Raw genomic sequence first — 23,442 nt, 5'->3', positions numbered from 1 at the left:
CTGAACACACCTAACAAACTCCACCTCATCTAAACCCCTTGTTCTTGGGAGATGCCAATCAATATTGAGGAAATTAAAATCTCTCACCATGACAACCCTGCTATTTTTGCAGCTTTCCAGAATCTGTCTCCCTATTGGGCAGTCTATAAAAATACCCAGTAGGGTTATTGACCCCTTCCTGTTTCTAACTTCCACCCACAGAGACTTCCCCCTTTTCTGCAGCTGTGACACCATCTCTGATCAGCAGTGCCATACCCCCAACTCTTTTCCCTCCCTTTGTCCCTTCTGAAAAATCTAAAGCTTGGCACTCTAAGTAACCATTCCTACCCCTGAGCCATCCAAGTCTCTGTAATGGCCACAACATCATAGCTCCAAGTACTGATCTATGCTTTGAACTCATCCGCTTTGTTCATGATACTCCTTGCATTAAAACAGACACATCTCAGACCATCAGTCTGAGAGTATCCCCTCTCTATCACCTAACTATCCTCCCTCTCACACTGTCTACAAGCTTTCTCTATTTGTGACCTAACCACCCCTTCCTCCATCTCTTCAGTTCGGTTCCCAACCCCCAGCAATTCTAGTTTATCTCCCCAACATCCTTAGCAAACCTCCCTGCCAGGATATTGGTCCCCCTGGGACTCAAGTGCAACCCGTCCTTTTTGTACAGGTCACTCCTGCCCCAAAAGAGGTCCCAATGATCCAGAAATCTGAATCGCTGTCCCCTGCTCCAATCCCTCAGCCACGCATTTATCCTCCACCTCACTCTATTTCTATACTCACTGTCGTGTGGCACAGGCAGTAATTCCGAGATTACTACCTTTGAGGTCCTGCTTCTCAACTTCCTTCCTTACTCCCTGTAGTCTGTTTTTAGGATCTCCTCCCTTTTCCTGCCTATGTTGTTCGTACCAATATGTACCATGACCTCTGGCTGTTCACCTTCCCACTTCAGGATATCGTAAACGCGATCAGAAACATCCCAGACCCTGGCACCTTGGATGTTAATGTTGTTTATTAGGATTTTCATAAGGCCTTTGACAAATTAGTGAGAAGTTTTTAAAAACTAACAGTAAAACTTAAAAAACCATAAGGGAGAAAAGTTGAAACATTAAGGTAAGCTAGTCAATAATATAAAAGAGGATACAAAAAGTGTTTTAAATATATATAAAATAAAAGAGACGAGAGTGGATATTGGACTGCTGGAAAAATTATGCTAGAGTGGTTGTAATGGGGGAAAAACATAAGTATTTTTTCAGTCTTTACTGTGGAAGATTCTAGCAGAATGCTAAAATGCAACAGGGGCAGAAGTGATTGTCATTATTATTACCAAGAAGGTGCTTGGGAAGCTGAAAAGTCTGAAAATAGATAAGTCACCTGGACCAGATGGACTGCACCTCAGGGTTCTGGAAGAGGTAGCTGGAGAGATTGTAGAGGCATTCGTAATGATCTTTTAAAAATCATTAGATTTAGGAATGGTTCTGAAGGACTGTAATTTTGTAAATGTCACACCATTTTTTGAGGGTGGGAGGCAGCAGTAAGGAAATATTAGGCCAGTTACTCTGACTTCAGTGCTTGGAAAGGTGTTGGAGTCTATGAGAAGGATGAGGCTTCAGTGTACTTGTTGACATGATAAAATAGGCAAAGTCGGCATGGTTTTTAAAAGGGGAAATCTTGCCTGAAATTATTTGAGGAAATAATAGTCAGGATAGACAAAAGAGAATCAGTGGATGTTGTGTATTTGGATTTTCAGAAGGCCTTTGACAAGGTGCCACACATGAGGCTGCTTAACAAGATAAGAGCCCATGGTATTACTGGAAAGATTCTAACATGGATGAAACAGTGGCTGATTAGCAAGAGCAAAGAGTGGGAATAAAGGGGGCCTTTTCTGGTTGAATGCTGGTGACAGTGTGCCACAGGGGTCAGTGTTGGGATCATTTCTTTTTACATTATATGTCAATGATTTGGATGGATGATGGAATTGAAAGCTTTGTGGCTGGAATTTTGCAGATGATAGGCTGAGAGGCTGGTAGTGTTGAAGAAACAAGGTGTCTGCAGAAGGACTGACTAGGAGAACGGGCAAAGAAGTGGCAGATGAAATATAGTGCAAGGAAGTGTATGCTCATGCACTTTGTTAGAAGGAATAAAGGAATGGACTTTTCTAAATGGGGAGAAAATTCAAAATCAGAGGTGCAAAGGGACCTGTGACACCCCATACAGGATTCCCTAAAGGTTAATCCACAGGTTGAGTTGGTGGTAAGGAAGGCAAATGCAATGTTAGCATTAATTTCAAGAGGACTAGAATACAAAACCAAGAATGTAATGCTGAGGCTTTACAAGGCTTTGGTCAGGTTGCACTTAGAATATTGAGAAACGGGAGAAAATCTGGAGATGCTAGAATTCAGCAGGCCAGGCTGGAAAAGAGTAAACAGTTGATGTTCCCAGCAGAGACCCTTCACTCTAAATTCCTCCAGCATTTTGTGTGTGGGGCTTGGAATACTGATGTCAGTTTTGGGCCCATATCTAAAAAAAAAATGTGCTGGCACTGGAGAGGGTCCAAAGGAGGTTCACGAGAATGATCCCAGGAATGAAAAGATTAACATACGAGGAGCATTTGATGGCTCTGGGGCTGTTTAGAGGAATGGCGGGGGGGGGGGGGTTGGAAATCTCATTGAATCTTATCGAATATTGAAAGGCCTAGCCAGAGTGGATGTGGAGATGATGCTTCCTTCAGTGGGGAAATGTAGGACCAGAGGGCACAGCCTCAGAACTGAGGAATGTCCATTTAGTACAGAGATGAGGAAAAATGTCTTTAGTCAGAGGTTGGTGGATTTGGAGATCGCTGCCACAGACAGCTGTGGAGGCCAAGTCATCTGGGTATATTTAAAGTGAAGGTTGAATGGTTCTTGATTAGTCAAACTGTTAAAGGCTACAGGGAGCAGGCTCAAGAATGGGGTTGAGAGGGATAATAAATCAGCCATGTTGGAATAGCAGTGTGGACTCAATGGGCTGAATGGCCAAATTCTGCTGTTACATCTCATGGCCTTACTCCAGGTATGGTATCATCAATGACTTATTTAACTGCAATGTAATATCCCTCCTATTATACTTGATACCTTGACTGATGAAGGCCTACACGCTAAACATTTTCTTCAGCATCCTGCATACATGAAACAAGGTGTTCATCAAGGATCTCCTCTCCCACATTCGACTTCAGTCACATTTCCTCTTCCATGCCTGATCAGTCCTACCCTCACTAGTTGTCCTCCTGTTCTTCATGTAGGTGTAGAATGTAATAGGGTTCAGAATCAGGTTTCATATCACTGGCACGTGTATAAAATTTATACATAATATAAAATATACTACAAAAATTAAGTCAGTCATGCAAAAAGAGAGGACAAAATAGCGAGGTAGTGTTCATTGTCCATTCATTGAGGTGGCATCCAGTACTAAAGACTTTTACCATCTGGGTCTTCATCTTGTTACTAGCAACAGGGAAGTAGCACAAGAGTCTGAGGACCCTCATTAAAAGATTCAGGAACAGGAAGTTGCCGTGAATTGAGGGACTGAGTTACAGTGAAAAGTTGAATAGGTGAGGACTTCATTCCCTGGAGTGCAGGAGAATGAGGGGAGATTTGATAGAGGTGTGTAAAATTATGAGGGGCATAGATAGGGTAAATGCAAACAGGCTTATTTCACTAAGGTTGTAAGAGACTAGAACTAGAGGTCATTGGTTAAGTGTGAAAGGTGAAACTTAAGAGGGGAACTTCTTCCCTCAGAGGGTGGTGCGAGAGTGGAACAAGCTACCAGCAGAAGTGGTGGATGCAGGTTCAACTGAACAGTTAAAGTGGCTTGGAGAAGAACATGGGAGTGGGAAGGAGGGCTATGGGTCCAGATTTATGGGATTAAGCAGAATAACTTCAGCATGGACGAGATGGCCAAAAGGACCTGTTTCTGTGCTGTAGAACTCTATATACAACTCTAACAGCTTCCTCTCTGTCAGATTTCTGAAAACTTTGTTAATCCTTTTATTTTGCATAATTTGTGTGCAGGGTTCTCAGTATTGTTAAAGCTAACAAAATGGCTTCTCTGTAGTGTTATAACAAAAGGGCTTCCCGGAATGTTAAATGATGAGGTAATGGTTCTCTGTAGCTGCGATGTTTGGGTTATAACTACAGATAAGGGGGAACTAACCAATGGAAGTCATGTTATTCTATCTGTATGTGTGGGAACTGGAGTTAGTGCGCGGAGGCTTTCATCGAGGAGAAGAGAAGAGGACGGATGTGTGTGGAGAGCTCTGGTAGACCACCGCAGGTGGTTCCAGCCGAGGGTCAACGGAGTTCGGAGGAGATCCATTGGTGGAAAGGAGACCTGGTTCCGTGAGCTCCAACAAATTATTTTGTGCACAAAACTGATAAATTTACTGAGTGGTGCCTTCGTTTTATTTGTTTCTACTAACCACACCACCAAAAAGAGTTATAAAGTATGATCATTAAATCGTACATTGTGTACTGTCTGATATTTTACGTTGTGGGCTTGTACCGGGGTGCATTATGCAGCATCTACGCAAACGTGTGACACAGTTTGGTGGGCAGACGGCAGTTTCCCCTAGATGAACGTGAGTTGATAGAGCCGAGTGTTACATTTGTAATTTAAAGTACTTGTGTCTTTGCACGGTTCTGCTGTTGAAATCATTGAGGTCAGTGACTGGACAGCATACAAGACCAGTTAAGACAAATAGATAGGCGCACAAGGGTGAGAAATTTTAAAGTCTTTGAGCATGAGCTGAAGTTATGGTGATATGATTTGGTGGGCTGCTCTATGGGTCCCATACTCACGGTCATCACTTCCTTTGCAACGGTATCTTCCCGATACAGCAAGTAATCAATCCTGCGTCCACCTCCAACAGTTGAGGACTCTGGACTTTCGGAGTTGTCAATAGCACAGTTAACAGGGAATGCCAGGTATTGTTTCCTCAACTCATCGATTTCCAAGGCCCTGAAAAAGAACAAATTTGGGTGTTTTCGAGTTATTATTGTACAGAAAAAGATCCACCATGTCCAGCTGGTCAAATTCCTATCTATACTGATCATATCTCGCAGCATTTAGTTGCAGTCTGCTACGCCTTGGGGACAAGAGTTCATCTACATATTTCTTAAGTAAATTAAAACTGTGCAAAAAGCATTTTAGAATGCTACCAGGACTAGAAGGCATGAGTTAAGAGGGTAGAAAGACTGGACCTGTTATCTTCCCCAGAACAACAGAGACTGAAGGCAATCAGATACAATTAAAAAAAAACCCACAAAGGGCACAGATAAGGTGGATGGTCAGTTTTTTTCTCAGGTAAATCTAAAATTAGAGTGTGTAGGTTTAAAGTGATATGGGAAAGATTTAGATCAGGGATTCCCAACCAGGGTTCCATGGGTCCCTTGCTTAATGGTATTGGTCCATGGCATAAAAAAGTTTGGGTGAGAGGGGAAAGATTTAAAAAGTAGCTGAGGGGCAATATTTTCACAGACGTGGTGCATATCTGGAACGAGCTGCCCGAAGAAATGACAGAGGCAGCTACAATAGTGATGTTTAAAAGACATTTAGATAGGTACGTGGATAGGAAAGGTTTATGGGACTAGTTCAGTGGGTATGGGGTTGGGCTGATGGGCCTCTTTTCCATGCTCTTTAACGTTGACTGTTGACGAGCTCTCTTCCCATTACTGCCATCAGGGAGGACATACAGGAATCTGCAGACACACACATTTCCGGAAGAGCTTCTTCTGCACCACCATCAGATTTCTGAATGGACAATGAGCCCACGTACACTACCTCAATATTTTCTTCTTTTTTGTTCTCCTTTTGTACTTCATTTTTTATATTTCTTACTGTAATGTATAGTTTTATTGTATATTGTAATGTACTGCTCCTGAAAAAAATACTTCACAACGTATCCCAGTGATGTTAAACCTGATTCTGATTATAAATGATTTTAAAAGTCTCTGCCTGATTTACCTTCTCAGGCAGTGCATTCCAGATTGCAACCACCCTAAACAGAAAAAGTCTTCCTCAGACCCCCCTACACCCATTGGTTTAAGATGTCTCGGTGGTGGGAAGAAGCTTCTCACCATCCACAGTCTGTGCCCGATACCTCTGTCAGAACTGCCCCAGGTTCTCTCTGTTCCAAGGAAACCAAACGCAGCTTGTCCAGTCTCTCCTCAAAACTGAAACATTTCATGCCAGGCAACACCCTAATGTATCACCTCTGCACTTGCTACAGTGCAATCATGTTAAATTTTATTTTCAAGTTTATTTTATTTATTGACATATACCGCAGAATAGGCCCTTCAGTTCCTTCAAGCCACACTGCCCAGTGATCACCCAATTGAATCAGAGCCCAACCACAGGACAATTTGCAATGAACAATTAACCTACTACATCTTTGGACTGTGGGTGGAAACCGGAGCATCTGGAGGAAGCTCACACGGTCATGGGAGAAGGTGCAAACTCCTTATGGGCAGCAGCAGGAAATGAACCTGAGTCACCTGCTCTGTAAAGTATTGTGCTAGCCACTATGCTGCTGGGCTGCCTGGTCTGTATTCATATGTATGGTTATTGGTCATTGAACCATTAACATGAATACAGCCTTCTTCTGGGGCTAGGGTGCAAAACACAGCACCAAGTCACACAGCACGTAGTTATAGTAGTGGAAAAACATAAGAGTTTATAATATATTTGAAAAAAAAATATATATAGTATAGCCCAAGCCACTGAGCATCATGGCCTGCAGATCGATGGTACATGGATGTTGGCCTGGAGCCACGCCTTTGCAAAAACAGCCTGCAGTAGTTCTCATCTTGTGCAAGTGCACGACAGACTATCGCAACCCAGCTGCTGTCCCACCGAGTGAACAATGGAGGGCAGCTCTGAAGGGAGGCACCAGGCTCCAACCAAGTAGGGAATCCAATGGCACCTAACCAGCTTTCAGGATGAAGACATAGAACATAGAATAGTACAGCACAGTACAGGCCCTTCAGCCCACATTGTTGTGCCAAACCTCAAACCCTGCCTCCCATAAAACCTTCACCTTAAATTCCTCCATATACCTGTCTAGTAGTCCCTTAAATTTCACTAGTGTATCTGCCTCCACCACTGACTCAGGCAGTGCATTCCATGCACCAACCACTCTCTGAGTAAAAAAAACCTTCCTCTAATATCCCCATTGAACTTCCCACCCCTTACCTTAAAGCCATGTCCTCTTGTATTGAGCAGTGGTGCCCTGGGGAAGAGGCGCTGGCTATCCATTCTATCTATTCCTCTTATTATCTTGTACACCTCTATCATGTCTCCTCTCATCCTCCTTCTCTCCAAAGAGTAAAGCCCTGGCTCCTTAATCTCTGATCATAATCCATACTCTCTAAACCAGGCAGCAGCCTGGTAAATCTCCTCTGAACCCTTTCCAATGCTTCCACATCCTTCCTATAGTGAGGCAACCAGAACTGGACACAGTACTCCAAGTGTGGCCTAACCAGAGTTTTATAGAGCTGCATCATTACCTCGTGACTCTTAAACTCTATCCCTCCACTTATGAAAGCTAACACCCCATAAGCTTTCTTAACTACCCTATCTACCTGTGAGGAAACTTTCAGGGATCTGTGGACATGTACCCCCAGATCCTTCTGCTCTTCCACACTACCAAGTATCCTGCCATTTAATTCGTACTCTGCCTTGGAGTTTGTCCTTCCAAAGTGTACCACCTCACACTTCTCTGGGTTGAACTCCATCTGCCACTTCTCAGCCCACTTCTGCAACCTATCAATGTCTCTCTGCACCTCAGCTCTGGCATCTTCTTCCCTGGCAGTTGCAACAAGCAATTTCAAAGCACGAGGGCCTTCTCCGCGTAACAGCAGAGACAACCTGGCTTCCCGGCTAGCCTCGCCAATGATTTATTTACTAATACAGCATAGAAAAGGCCCTTCTGGCCCAATAAACCACACCACCCAACAACCCACCTATCGAACCCCAAGCCTAATTATAGGACAATTTATAATGACCATTTACCTACTAACCAGTATATCATTGGAATGCGGAAAGAAACCGGACCAATCGGAGGAAACCCTTGCAGTTTCACGGACAGAATGTACAAAGTCCTTACAGACGGTGCTCTCCACATTCAAAAGACATAGGGGTTAGTAGGTTAATTGGTCACATGGGTGTAATTGGGTGGTGCAGGTTCATTGGGCCAGAACGGCCTATTACCACACTGCATCTCTAAGTTGTGGGCATGCTATGTTGGCTCTGGAAGCAGGGCAACACTTGTGGGCTGCCCCCAGCACATCCTCAGACAGTGTTGGTCATTGAAATAAACGACAAATTTCATTGTATGCTGCTTCAATGTACGTGACAAATAAAGTTGAGCTTTAAGATCCCACCCTATGTGGTTGGTTCTTAACTAGTCTCTGAAGTGGTGCCATAGTAGCGTAGAGGTTAGCATGATGTTATTACAGCTTGGGATGTCTGAGTTTGAAGCTCAATCCCAGTGTCCTTGTACGAAAGTTTGTATGTCCTTTCCATGTGCGCATGGGTTTCCTCCAGGTGCTCCAGTTTCCTCCCACAGTCCAAAGACATACTGGTTAATTGGTCATTGTAAATTGTCCTGTGATTAGGCTAGGGTTAAAAAGGTGGGTTTCTGGACAGTGCAGCTTGTTGGACTAGAAGAGCCTGTTCTCTGGTATATGTCTAAATAAATAACATCCCTTTGAAAGGACAGATGGGTACTGGGTCTGACATTTCACTCGAGGGACAACACATTCACTACCACATTAGCAGCACCAGCTTATGGCTGGCCCTGAACCGATAGCCTTCTGACAGGGTGAACACATTGTACCATAGGTCACCCCGGAGCGATAGACTGGCTTTCCTCCCCCTTTTGCCAATACTCACCGCTGCAAATTCTCTGGACTGATTACTGGCTCCTCATACATCGTTCTTTGTTCTAACAGTGTACCTAGGAGACAGATGGAACAAGCCAATTGATATCATTATAAAAACAAACTGGCCTGACCACAGGTGGAGTATTGTCAACAGTCTGGGCTCTAAATTATAGGAAAGATTTGAAGGACGTGGACCAAGATGCTTCCAGCAGAAAATCTGGGACTATTTTCTTAGGAATAGCGGAGGTTGGGAAGGGCCATATAGAGATATTTAAGATCTTGAAGGAGATAAGACAGTGGACAGAGAGAAACTGTTTTCATTGGTATATCTGAGGGCACAGAGTGAAGGTGATTGCTACTTTGCTTTATGCAAATTGCTTAGAATCTGGAACGTGCAGCCAGACGTTGAAGTATGGCAGTATACTTCATTAAGAGTTTGCGAAGATTTAGTATGCCAGCTAAGACTCCAATAAATTTCTACAGATGTATAGTGGAGAGTATTCTAACTGGTTGCATCACCATCTGGTATGGAAGCCCCAATGTGCAGGATCAAAAGAGGCTACAAAGGGATGTAGACTCAGTCAGCTCCATCAGAGGCACAATTTTACCCACGAAGGACATCTTCAAAAGGCATTGCCTCAAAGTAGCAGCATACATTGTGAAGGACCTTCACCCCACCCAGGACATCCCCTCTTCTCATTGCTACCATCAGGGAGGAGGTACAGGAGCCTGAAGGCACACACTCAATGTTTCAGGACCAGCTTCTTCCCCTCAGCCATCAGATTTCAGAGCTGACAATGAGCCCTCATACATTACCTCACTATTTTTGCTTTTTTTCACTAATTTAATTTTACATACATTTCTCATTGTAATTTATAGTACGTTATGTATTGCATTGTACTGCTGCTGCAAAGCAACAAGTTTCACGACATGTGTCAGAGATAATGAACTGATTCTGAGATACAAACAACAGGAATTCCTGACGAAGGGTCTCGGCCTGAAACGTCGACTGCGCCTCTTCCTATAGATGCTGCTTGGCCTGCTGCGTTCACCAGCAACTTTGATGTATGTTGATTCTGAGATACACCAGGATGAAAGCAGTTTTTGGCTCTGTTATCAGCAAATTCCAAGAAAACCTACAGCATATAGCAATAAAACAGGATGAGGTGGGTGAGGACTCAAAGACAATTTATTTCAGAGAATAAAGAGTACAAACCTATGACCCCAGGCTTCTCTTTACCCGGTGCAATGCAGCAAGGATCTTTATACATTTTGAGGATCTGATGCTGCTGCTCCAGATGATCCTCTAAAACAAAAAAAAAGGTGCTTATTTATTCAGCAACTAGACCATTTCCATTCTAGCATAACAGTTAGCATAATGCTTACATAGTGCCAACTATAAGATCAGGATTCAATTCCCACTGCTGTCGACAAGGAGCTTGTACATTCTCCCCGTGACTGCGTGGATTTCCTCTGGATGCTCCAGTTACCTCCCACATTTCAAAGATGTACTGGTTAGGGCTAATGAATTGTGGGCATGCCGGGTTGGTGCTGGAAATGTAGTGACACTTGTTGGTTTCCCAGCACAGTCCTCGCTGACTTTTTCATTTTTCGGAAATGACGCATTTCACTGTATGTTTCCATGTACACGTGACAGTTATTACCTTTCAACCATCAGGCTCTCAAACCAGAGAGGATAACTTCACTCACCCCAACACACCGAACTGTTCCCACAACCTATAGACTCACGTTTAAGGACTCTTCATCTCACGTTCTCAATATTTATTGCTTATTTATTATTTCTTTCTTTGGTACTTGCACAGTTTGTTGCCTTTTGTACACTGCCTGATTGTCCTTCCTGAATGTGTTTTTTCATTGATGTTTCTTTGTACTTACTGTGAATGCTGCAAGAAAATGAATCTTGGGATAGTATAGGGTGACAACTGTACTTTAATAAATTTACTTGGAACTTTTGAACTTTGAAATAAAGCTAATCTTACCTTATCATTAAATAGGAACATCTGTGATGTGAAAACTGAAGGACATGCTACTGCAATATTAAACTATATGGAGATAACACTCCTGTATGTGGGAATAGCAGGGAGACATGCTGTTCTAAAGCTCATTAGGATGCCCTGCAGATCACTACTGTCCATGAAGATCTTGTTCAACTGTCACAAAATTCTGCAGGACCTCAGCAGGCCTCAGCATCATTGGAGGGAAATGATTAGTTGATGTTTTTAGGCGGATTCCTTCATCAGGACTCATTTAAGCTGTGGTAAATGCAGTGATGTGGAAACTGGGTAATGCACAGAATAACCCAGACCACAAGTCCAACATATTCCAGTTTGTGGTTGGCACTGTGAGATGTTTCTGGCTCTGAATCGGAGGCAACTGTTGCAGAATCTATGGAATACTGGAAGATGACAGTGAGTGTATCCACTATTTTTGTGGTCATTTCTTTTATAAGGATGTAGATCATTAGGCCCTAAAAATTTAATCATAAGACTACAAGACATAGGAGCAGAATTAGGCCACTTGGCCCATCAAGTCTGCTCTGCCACTCAATCATGGCTGATTCTTTTTTTTTTCTGCTCCTCAACCCCATTTCCCGGCCTTCTCCCCGTAATCTTTGATGCCATGTTCAGTCAAAAACCTATCAATCTCTGCCTTAAATACACCCAACGACCTGGCCTCCACAGCTGCACATGACAACAAATTCCACAAATTCACCACCCACTGGCTAAAGAAATTTCTCCGCAGCCCTGTTTTGAAAGGGTGCACCTCTACCCTGAGGTTGTGCCCTCTTGTCCTAGACTCTCCCACCATGGGAAACATCCTTTCTATATCTACTCTGTCTAAGCCTTTCAACATTTGAAAGGTTTCAATGAGATCCTCCTCATCCTTCTGAATTCCAGTGAGTACAGACCCACAGCCATCAAACGATCCTCGTATGATAACCTTTTTATTCCTGGAATCATCCTTGTGAACCTCTCTGGACCCCATCCAGTGGCAGCACATCTCTTCTAAGAAGATGGGATGTAATGTTGAAATTGTACAAGGCATTAGTGAGGCCAAATTTGGAGTATTGTGTACAGTTTTGGTCACCGAATTATAGGAAAGATGTCAACAAAATACAGAGAGTACAGAGAAGATTTACGAGAATGTTACCTGGGTTTCATCACCTAAGTTACACAGAAAGTTTGAACAAGTTGGGTCTCATTGTTTGGAATGTAGAAGGTTGAGGGGGGACTTGATAGAAGTATTTAAAATTATGAGGGGGATTGATAGAGTTGACTTGGATAGGCTTTTTCCATTGAGAGTGGAGGAGATTCAAACAAGAGGACATGAGTTGAGAGTTAAAGGGTAAAAGTTTAAGGGTAATATGAGGGGGAACTTCTTTACTCAGAGAGCGGTAGCTGTGTGGAACAAGCTTCCAGCAGAAGTGATTCGATGTTGTTGTTTAAAGTTAAATTGGATAGCTATATGGGCAGGAAAGGAAAGGAAAGGAGGGTTATGGGCTGAGTGCGGGTCAGTGGGAATAGGTGAGAGTAAGATTTCAGCACGGACTAGAAGGGCCGAGATGGTCTGTTTCTGTGCTGTAATTGTTATATGGTTATATGAGGAGTCCAAAACTGTTCACAATACTCAAGGTGAGGCCTCACCAGTGCCTTACCACAGCCTTGCTCTTGTATTCTGGACATCTTGAAATGAATGCGAACACTGCATTTGCCTCCCTCACCACTGACTCCATCTGCAAGTTAACCTTTAGGGTGTTCTGCATAAGGTCTCCCAGGTCCCTTTGCATCCCAGGTTTTTGGATTTTCTCCCCATTTAGAAAATAGTTTGCACATTTATTTCTACTACCAAAGTACAAGACCATGTATTTTCCAGCATAATTCATTTGCCACTTTCTTGCCCATTCTCCTAATCTGTCTAAGTCCTTTTGCATCCTACCTGTTTCCTCAACACTACCTGCCCCTCCACCAACCTTCGTTTCATCTGCAAACTTGGGAACAAAGCCATCTATTTCATCATCTAAATCTTTTATATACAGCATAAAAAGAAACGGTCCCAACACTGACCCCTGCAGGACACCACTATTCACTGGCAGCCAACCAGACAAGGATCCTTTTATTCCCACTCACTGCCTTCTTCCAATCAGCCAGTGCTCTAACCATCTTAGCAACTTTCCTGTAATACCACGGGCTCTTAACTTGGTAAGCAGCCTCATGTTTGGCACCTTGTCAAAGGCCTTCTGAAAGTCCAAATATACAAAATCCACTGCATCCCCTTTATCTGTAATCTCCTCAAAGAATTCCAACAGGTACATTAGGCAGGATTTTCCCTTAAGGAAACCATGCTGACCTTCGTCCTGTGTCACCAAGTACTCCACCACTTCGTCCTTAACAATTGACTCTAACGTCTTCCCAACCACGGAAGTCGGGTTAACTGGCCTATAATTTCCTTTCTGCTACCTTCCTCCTTTCTTAAAGAGTGGAGTAACATTTGCAATTTTCCAGTCCTCCGGCACCATGCCAGAGTCCAATGATTTTTGAAAAATCATTGCTAATGCGGCCACAATCTCTAACACTACGCCTTTCAGAACCCTAGGGTGCAGTTCATCTGGTCCAGGTGACTTACATACTTTTAGCTCTTTCAGCTTTTTGAGCACCTTCTCCCTTGTAATAGTAACAGTACCCACTTCTCTTCTGACCTCTGGCACACCGACAGTGTCTTACACAGTGAAGACTGATGCAAAATACTCATTTAGTTCATCTGCCATCTCCTTGTCCCCTGTTATTATTTCTCCTGCCTCATTTTCTAGCTGTCCTATACCTACTCTCATCTCTTTTTCCTTACATACTTGAAAAAGCATTTACTATCCACTTTGATACTACTTGCTAGCTTGCTTTCATATTTCATCTTTTTCTTTCAGATGATTCTTTTAGTTGCTGTGTAGGTTTTTAAAAACTTCCCAATCCTCTATCTTTCCACTAATTTTTGCTTTGTAGTATGCCCTTTCTTTTGGTTTTTACAATAGCTTTGACTTCCCTTGTCTGCCATGGTTGTACTATTTGACCATTTGAGTATTTCTTCATTTTTGGAATACATCTATCCTGCGCCTTCCTCATTTTTCCCAGAAACTCACTCCATTGCTGCTCTGCTGACATCCCTGCCAGCAGCTCCTTCCAATTTATTTTGGCCAACTCCTCTCTCATACCACTGTAATTTCCCTACTCCACTGAAGTACTGCTACATCAGACTTCACTTTCTCCCTATCAGATTTCAAGTTGAACTCAGTCATATTGTGATCACTGGCTCCTAAGGGTTCTTTTACCTTAAGCTCCCTAATGGCCTCTGGTTCATTACATAACATCCAATCCAGTATAACTGATCCCCTGGTAGGCTCAACGACAAACTGCTCTAAAAAGCCATCTCTTCGGCATTCAACAAATTCATTCTCCTGAGATCCGTTACCAACCTGATTTTCCCAATTTACCTGCATGTTAAAATCTCCCATGACTTTTGACACACCTTTTCTATTTCCTGTTGTAATCTGTGGTTCACATCCCAGCTGCTTTTGGGAGGCCTGTATATAACTACCACGAGGGTCATTTTACCGTAGCAGTTTCTTAACTCAACCCACAAGGATTCAACATCTTCTGATCCTGTGTCACATCTTTCTACTGATTTGATGCCATTCTTTACCAGCAGAACCATGCCACCCCCTCTGCTTTCCTTCCTACCCTTCAGATACAACGTGTAACCTTGGACATTCAGCTCCCAACTACAACCATCCTTCAGCCACGATTCAGTGATGGCCTCAACATCATGCCTGGCAATCTGTAATAGTGCAACAATAATCACCAATCTCACTAATTTCTCCGATGCTGGAATTTTACTAATGCTAATTTCTTGCAGCTGCTCCTTCGCCTGTTAATCACCACTATTTCCAGCATGGTTTCTGTGTCTCCTATTCCTCTAATTTTCAGAGATACTGCAGAGTTAACAGGCCCTTCTAGCCCAATGAGCCCGGGCTGCCCACTTACACCCACGTGACCAATTAACCTGCTAACCTGTACATCTTTGGAATGTGGAAGGAAATCAGAGCACACTAATGAAACTCACATGGTCACAGGGAGAACACAGAAAATCCTTGGGGGATAAGGACACATTTCCTTAACTTCCAACATAATTTTACTTAATTTTGATTTAGAGCAGAACAGGCCCTTCCGGCCCAACAGGTCTCATTACCAAGCCATTTAATCCTAGCTTAATCATGGGACAATTTATAATAGCCAATTAGCCAACTTAACTGGTATGTTCTTGGACTGTGGAAGGCTACTGGAGCACTCAGAGGAAACCTATGCCATTCACAGGGAGAACATACAAACTGCTTACAGACACTGTTGGAAGAGAACCGCAAACTCTGGAACGCCCCAAGCTGTAATAGTGTCACGCTAACCTCTACGCTACCACGGCACCCTTGTAATTTCTCACACCTTGGTCTCTAAATGAAAGCATCCACACTGCTTAGTGTTGATACTTTCAATGAGTTTATGTTCCTCATTACATTCTTGTTAAATTACTTCCCTTATGTTATGAGCATCTCTGTGCTTCTTCGCTGAATTCTGAAATTTTCCAAATTCGCAGGCTTACCTCTCATTTTGGCAACTTTATACACCTTTACCTTGGATTGATAACTCTAGCTAATTTCTCTTGAAAGCCATGGTGAGATAACATTTCCTGTTGCGTTGGTTGTGTGGCTCAATATAGCAAACAATTACCATATAATTACAGTATTACACACAACACTGAGCTCCGAAATGAAAACTGGCTGGGTATAGGAAAGCTTGAGTATCAAAGCTGAACTAAATGACAATACAGGTGAGATCAGAGTGTCACCTCCAGGGGCAGAGGGGTCACAATCATTTAGGATGTCTGCAGAGCCTGACACTCACCCAGAGAGCAGTTATCGAAATTGAAATCGCCACAAAGAACATCGAACACAACTTTCTCATCCTCACATTCTGTTGCACTCATGAATTCGCTGATCCAATCTGCGATATGACTGAGTTGGTTCTGACGGATGTGGTTGTCCTCTGAAATAAACAGACATGGACTTGAAGCCTGACAATCACTCATGCTACCACTTTCCTGTTTCATGCTACCATTTCCCTATGTTTAGAGAGGGTGCAGAGAAGATTTATTGGATCATTTTAACAAGGTAAAAATTCTATGGTGTTACAGGAAAGATACTGGTATGGATAGAGGAATGGCTAACAGGCAGGAGGCAGCAGGTGGGAATAAAGGGGGCCTTTTCTGGTTGGCTGTCAGTGACTAGTGGTGTTTCTCAGGGTCCAGTATTGGAACTGCTACTTTTCACATTGTTTGTCAATGATTTGGATAATGGAATTGATGGCTTTGTGGCAAAGTTTGCAAATGATATGAAGATAGGTGGAGGGGTAGGTAATGCTGAGGAAGCAATGCGATTGCAGCAGGACATAGACAAGTTGGAAGAATGGGCAGATGGAATACAGTGTTGGGTAATACGATAATGCATTTTGACAAAAGGAACAACAGTGCGGACTATTATCTAAATGGGGAAAAGGTACAAACATCAGAGGTGCAGAGGGACTTGGGTGTCCTCGTGCAAGACTCCCAGTACTGTAATTTAATTTACAGGTTGACTCTGTGGTAAAAGAGGCAAATGCAATGTTGGCATTTGTTTCAAGGGGAATAGAATATAAAAGCACAGAGATAATGCTGTGGCTTTATAAGACACTAGTCAGACCAAGGTTGTCAAGCCAAGGAGTGGTAGCGGGGCCAAGCTCCCACTACCGCGCCTCAAATGGCCTCCGACAACCAAGTCCAACTTCTGGCCTTCTCGTGTGGCTTAGCCTCTAAGCCCGGCGGAACTGTTTCTACTGACAGGAGAAGGGACGAAGGCGGGTCCTGGCGCCTTAACACCAGTGCTTCAGGTAGATGGAGCTCATCAACCTGGGAAGGCAGTCCATCTGAGAGAGGGAAAACTCTGATTTCAAACCTCCGTTGCCTTGCGGCCATACCCACTCATGGGAAAGGTTTCGGGAGTAAACCCTGAGGACAAATCCGGAGCTGGAGTCCCTAAGGCAGTCCGACGTTGCCTTCAACCTCGTTCTGGCAACTCCTGCGACAACACTGGTGCCAAGCTGTATTGGCCCTTGCCCTTCCCTTGGACAACATCGGTGTCGTGGAGAGGGGAGACTTGCTGTATGGGCAACTGCCGGTCTTCCATACAACCTTGCCCAGGCCTGCACCCTGGAGAGAACACTCCAGTGTCGCCTCACCGCGATGGCACAGAGACTTTCCAGGCACAGATCCATGGTCTCGCGAGACTAACGGATGCCATCAGTCAGACCACACTTGGAGCACCGTCAAGAGTTTTGGGTCCATTTCTTAGAAAGGACACGTTGCCATTGGAGAGAGTCCACAGGAGGTTCACAAGGATGATTCCAGGCATGAAGAGGTTAAATTATGGCATTTGGCAGCTTTGGGTCTGTACTCACTGGAATTTAGAAGAATGCAGGGGGATCTCTTTAAAACCTACTGAATGTTGAAAGAACTAGACAGGGTGAACGTGGGAAGGACATTTCCTATGGTGGGGTATCCGGAACTAAAGGGCACAGTCTCAAAATTGATGGATGACCCTTTAGAACGGAGGTAAGGAGGAATTTTTTTTAACCAGAGTGGAGAATCTGTGGAATGCTCTGCCACAGACTGCAGCGGAGGCCAAGACCGTGGGAATATTTAAGGCAGAAGTTGATAGTTTACTGATTGGTTAGGGCATCAAAAGGACATGGCAAGAAGGCAGGTGTATGAGGTTGATTGGGATCCGGGATCAGCCATGATGAAATGCTGGAGAAGTGTGTGTATATTTTACACACAAACACAATGTTAAGTGCCTGGAACATACTGCCAGTTGTGGCGGCAAAGGCAGATACGTTAGTATATTTAGGAGACTCTTAGATAGGCACCGGAAAAATGAAAGGTTTTGGTCTGTTTAGGAGAGGAGGATTAGATCGATCACGGAATAGGTTAAGAGGTCGACACAACATCATGGGCTGAAGGGTCTGTGCTTTGCTGTATGGATTATTGCAGAGCAATTACAACTTGACAGCACTGTTAACAATATTCTTCACTGCTTTGCCCCTGATTGGGTGAAGATTGAATGAGCAGCAGCAACAAACTGGATCAGGAGTGTCATCCTTTTCATGGACAGCATATATTTTGAGTCTGATTAGCACGACAATGCCTCCCCACTCTACAACATAATGGACACTGTACTTGATTATGGAGGCACCTACAAGAAAAATAACAATGAGATTCAAAGTGGATGGAACAAGCTGCTAGCGGAAATGGTGGATGCGGGTTCGATTGAGACTTCCAAGAGAAATTTGGGTAAGTACATGGATGGGAGGGTGATGCCCAGGTGTGGGTTGATGGGACCAGGCAGAATAAGTTTGTCATGGACTAGACAGACCGAAGAGCCTGTTTCTGTACTGTAGTGTTCTATGACTGATTACATGACATTACACTGATTACACCACATTTTATGTTCTGCATGAGCATTCTCCAACTTTATCATCATCTAATCCCATCAGGCAAGTAGCCACATCGCTCTTGATTATGAACCCTTTTACACCCAGTTACACTGTACAGAACAGGCCCTTTGGTCCGTCATGTCCACCTGCACTAATCCCACACACTATACACGTTACCTGCTGTGGCATGTAGGTGGGTGCAGCTGACATACCCCACAATCCGATGGCCTTTTTGGGTCAATCCAACTTCAACCTGAGAGGAACAGTTTTGGAGAGTTGTTTATTCTTATTTATCTCCAACTAAAATGAGACCACTAGACATAGGATCAGAATTAGGCCATTTGGCCCATTGAGCATCTTCTCTACCTTCCTCTCATGCCTGATTTATTATCCCTCTCAACCCCATTTTCCTGTTTCTTCCCCCAGAATCTGATGCCCTGGTCAATCAGGAATATGTCAACTTCCGTTCTAAATATACCCAATGATTTGGCCCCCACAGCAATGAATTCCAGAGACTCACTACCTCCTGGTTAAAGGAAACCCTCCTCACTTGAGATTCAGGAACAGTTACAATAAGGGATTTAGGAAAACACATATTCATTCATACATACTACATATCATTCATATATTCAAGTCATTGGGTATAGTTAACGCAGAGGTTGTGGCCGAGAGGGAAATGGATCAGTCATGATAAAATGGCAGAGCAGAATTGATGGGCCAAATAGTCTAATTCTGCTCCGACATCTTTTGGTCTTATACAAGTTTAGAAAGCAGAAAGAGTGGGAACAGAGGTTTGGAAGGTTAAAAAAAAAACAGGAATAGAGGCCTGTGCACAGGAATTTGGCCAAATGAAGATGTTGGGGTGGGGAAGGGGAGCAAGAATGGATGCAATGTGCATAACATTCAATGGCAGAAGAAATTCAGAGCGCTCATACCATAGTTGACCAGCGATGGCCTAAACAATGCCAACTTGTAGAAAAGAGCAAAAATCAATTTCTCTAGCTTCCGGTAGCCACTCTCCTCAGTTCTGCCCCTACCTCCACTTTGTTTTCCCTCACCTCTAGTTCCTTAATCCCATCTCACTCCACACAGCTGCCTATCATATACCTTCTTCTCTTTATTCCATGGTCAACCCTCCTCTCCAGATTCCGTATTCAGTCTTTTACCTCTTCTGCCTAGCACATAATTTCCTCCCCCATGACGTTCCTACTTTCCCCCTTCACCACCAGCTCAGGGCCCTCCCCTCCCCTTTCATTCTGGCTCGAGCTCCCTTTGCAGTCTTGATGAAGGGTCTCAGCCTGAAACATCGACTGTCCAGTTCCCTCCAAGGATGTTGCCTAATCTGCCGAGTTCTAAGTTCAGAGTAAGCTTATTATCAAAATATGTATATGTTACATTATACTACCTGGAGATTACTTTTCTTGCAGGCATTTACAGGGGAAAAATGCAACAGAATTTACGAAAAACAGCAAACAATATGCAAAAGACAAACTGCAAATAAAAAATATTGAGAAAAGGAGCTGTAAAGAGTCCTTGAAAGTCTGAAGGTCCCATAATCAGAGTTCCTCCAGTGTTGTGTTACAATGTCAAAACACATGATCAAAGTATGTATACAAGCTTGAGATTTGTCTCCTTACAGGCAGCCACAAAATGAAGAAACTCAATAGAACCCATTAAAAAAATGTGCAGAAAATAAAGCAAATCATGCAAATACGGCACACGCGGCCACTTCGGTGATGATGTCTGTTATGTCAAGTAGGGGACCGTGCACAATTTTGATTTGATGGAGACAGACGTGAGAGCACAGCGGAACATCTGGAAAACTTCTGAAATGCCCGCTTCGCTGCCACTGCTACTGTGTGGTAACGGGAATCTTCGGAGCTGAAGGTCCCAAAATCCTCGGCTTTATGTGTTTCAGTGGCCAGGGAGAGGCCGAAGGCACTCAGCAGAGGATGGCGCTCGGGAGGCTGTATCGGAGAGGCTGGTCGGAAGCTCGAAGTTTTCAGACAGATGGACTCAGTGTCGGCTGGGGTCAGCTGCTTCCAAGGTATCGGCAAGTTGACAGTGCCTGGAGGTTTACGGCAGGGAGTTTCTCCCTTTTGCCGCCGCTATCGGGGACTCAGGAGTCGATCGACTAGGGGACTTTGAGACTTTTTTTTTACCATGCCCGTGGTCTGTTCTTTATCAAATTATGGTATTGCTTTGCACTGCTGTAACTATATGTTATAATTATGTGTTAGTCTTGGTCTGTCCTGCTTCTGTGAGATCACTCCAGAGAAACATTGTATCATTTCTTAATGCATGTATGCATTTCTAAATGACAATAAAAGAGGACTGAGTGTTCTCATAATCTAAAATAGCAAAAGCAAGCGAACAACTGAAGTTCACAAAAGCCAGTCTGCAGGCACAAAGCCAGTCATCACTGCAGCTGACTCAGGAGCCCATAAGTTGCAGGCCACAACCTCAGTTCAGCATAGAGACGAGTACGCCACATTTCTTGTGTCTCCATCAATCAAGTGATCTTTTCAAAATTTTAAAATATTATCTACTGATACAGCATGGTAACAGGCCCTTCTGGCTCAAAAAGCCCACACCTCCCAATTATAACCTACCAACTTGCATGTCTTTGAGGGGAAACTGACGCAACCAAAGTGAACACGAGGTCATGAGGAGAACATACAAACTCTTTACTGATGGTGGTGAGAATCGAATCTGTGTTGGTGGCACTGTCATATTTATGCTAATCGCTATGCTACCGTGCCATTCCTATACTATTGTTTTCTTATTCAAAAAAGGTGGAAGGAAGAGGGTAGCTACAGCTGGGCAAGCTTAAGAGTCACAGAAGTAAAGCACAGAAACAGACCCTTTGGACCATCTAGTCCATGTCGAAAATATTTAAACTGCCTACTCCCATAGTCCTCCAAACTCTTACTATCCATGTACCATTCCGAACTTCTCTTAAACGTAGAAATCGTGCTCGCATGCACCACTCTCGTTGACAGCTCATTTCACACTCTCATGACCCTTCAAGTGAAGATGTTTCCCCTCATGTCCCCCTTAAATTTCTCACCTTTCACCCTTAACCTATGGCCTCTGGTTGTAGTCCCACCCAACCTCAGTGGTAAAAGCCTGCTTGCATTTACCCTCTTTATACTTCTCAATTTTGTATACTTCTATCAAATCTCCTCTCAATCTTTTATGTTCTAAATAGTCATAGTCATACTTTATTGATCCCGGGGGAAATTGGTTTTCGTTACAGTTGCACCATAAATAATATAGTAATAAAACCATAAATAGTTAAATAGTAATATGTAAATTATGCCAGGAAATAAGTCCAGGACCAGCCTATTGGCTCAGGGTGTCTGACCCTCCAAGGGAGGAGTTGTAAAGTTTGATGGCCACAGACAGGAATGACTTCCTATGACGCTCTGTGTTGCATCTCAGTGGAATGAGTCTCTGGCTGAATGTACTCCTGTGCCCAACCAGTACATTATGTAGTGGATGGGAGACATTGTCCAAGATGGCATGCAACTTGGACAGCATCCTCTTTTCAGACACCACCGTGAGAGAGTCCAGTTCCATCCCCACAACATCATTGGCCTTACGAATGAGTTTGTTGATCCTGTTGGTGTCTGCTACCTTCAGCCTGCTGCCCCAGCACACAACAGCAAACATGATAGCACTGGCCACCACAGACTCGTAGAACATCCTCAGCATCGTCCGGTAGATGTTAAAGGACCTCAGTCTCCTCAGGAAATAGAGACGGCTTTGACCCTTCTTGTAGACAGCCTCAGTGTTCTTTGACCAGTCCAGTTTATTGTCAATTCGTATCCCCAGGTATTTGTAATCCTCCACTATGTCCACACTATAAAGAATACAGTCCTAACCTATTCAATCTTTTCTTATAACACAGGTCCTCCAGACACGGCAACATCCTTGTAAAGTTTCTCCGTACTTTCAATTTTGTTTGCATCTTTTCCATAGGTAGCTAACCAAATCTGCACATGACACCCCAAATTAGGCCTCACCATAACATCCCATTTCCTGTACTCCATATTGACTTATGAATGCCAATGTGCCAAAAGCTTTACGACTCTATCTAACTGTGATGCCACTTTCAATGAATTATGTATCTGTATTCCAAGATCCCCTTGTTCTACGACACTCAGTGCCCTACCATTCGCTGTGTAAGACCTACCCTGACTGGTCCTACTGAAGTGCAAAACCTCACACTTCTCTGTATTAAATTCCATCTGCTACTTTTCTGCTCGTTTTTCCAGCTGGTGCAGATCTCTCTGCAAGCCACAATAGCCTTTCTCACTGTACACTACACCTCCAATCTTGGTGTCATCTGCATATTTACTGATTCAGTTAACTACGTTATCATCTATATTAATGATCTGGATGACAAACAACAAAGGACCCAGCACTGATCCCTGCAGCACACTAGTCACAGGCCATCAATTAAAGGTACCCCTCTACCATCACTCTTTGGCTTCTCCCACAAAGCCAAAGACTAATCCGGTTTACTACCCATTCTGACTGCTCAGTGACTGAACCTTCCTGATAAGTTTCCCACATGGGACCTTGTCAAATGTCTTACTAAAGTCCATGTAGACAACATCCACTGCCTTGCCTTCATCCACTTTCATGGTAACTTTCTCGAAAAACTCCATAAAATAGATTGGTTAGACATGACCTACAATGCATGAAGCCATGCTGACTACCCTTAATCAGTCCATGTCTGTCCAAGCATATACTGTATATCCGATCCCTCAGAATACCTTCCAATAACCCTCCTGCAACTGATGTCAGCTCACCGGCCTATAATTTTCTGGTTTCTGTTTACAGCCTCTTTTAAACAGCGGAACAACATTGGTTATCGTCCAATCTTCTCAATCTTCACATGTTGCTAAGTAAAATTTAAAATTCTCTGT

The 23,442-nt window shown here is 43.5% G+C and overlaps 1 protein-coding gene across 2 annotated transcripts in view; it reads right to left on the bottom strand.

Annotated features, from left to right (window-relative positions):
* Window positions 1–23,442, bottom strand: part of LOC134344580 (sphingomyelin phosphodiesterase 5-like) — a 42,353-nt gene that overhangs the window by 7,875 nt on the left and 11,036 nt on the right. The window contains exons 3-7 of one of the 2 annotated variants that reach the window (XM_063044640.1): window positions 18,683–18,758; window positions 15,884–16,024; window positions 10,135–10,224; window positions 8,929–8,992; window positions 4,836–4,995 (exon numbers count right to left, since the gene is read on the bottom strand). In XM_063044640.1, coding sequence (XP_062900710.1) covers window positions 4,836–4,995; window positions 8,929–8,992; window positions 10,135–10,224; window positions 15,884–16,024; window positions 18,683–18,758 — 531 coding nt within the window. The other variant, XM_063044641.1, reaches the window with a different exon arrangement.

Source organism: Mobula hypostoma, chromosome 3 (assembly GCF_963921235.1).
Source record: "Mobula hypostoma chromosome 3, sMobHyp1.1, whole genome shotgun sequence".
Lineage (NCBI taxonomy): Eukaryota > Metazoa > Chordata > Chondrichthyes > Myliobatiformes > Myliobatidae > Mobula > Mobula hypostoma.
This window is presented reverse-complemented; position numbering and strand designations above follow the sequence as displayed.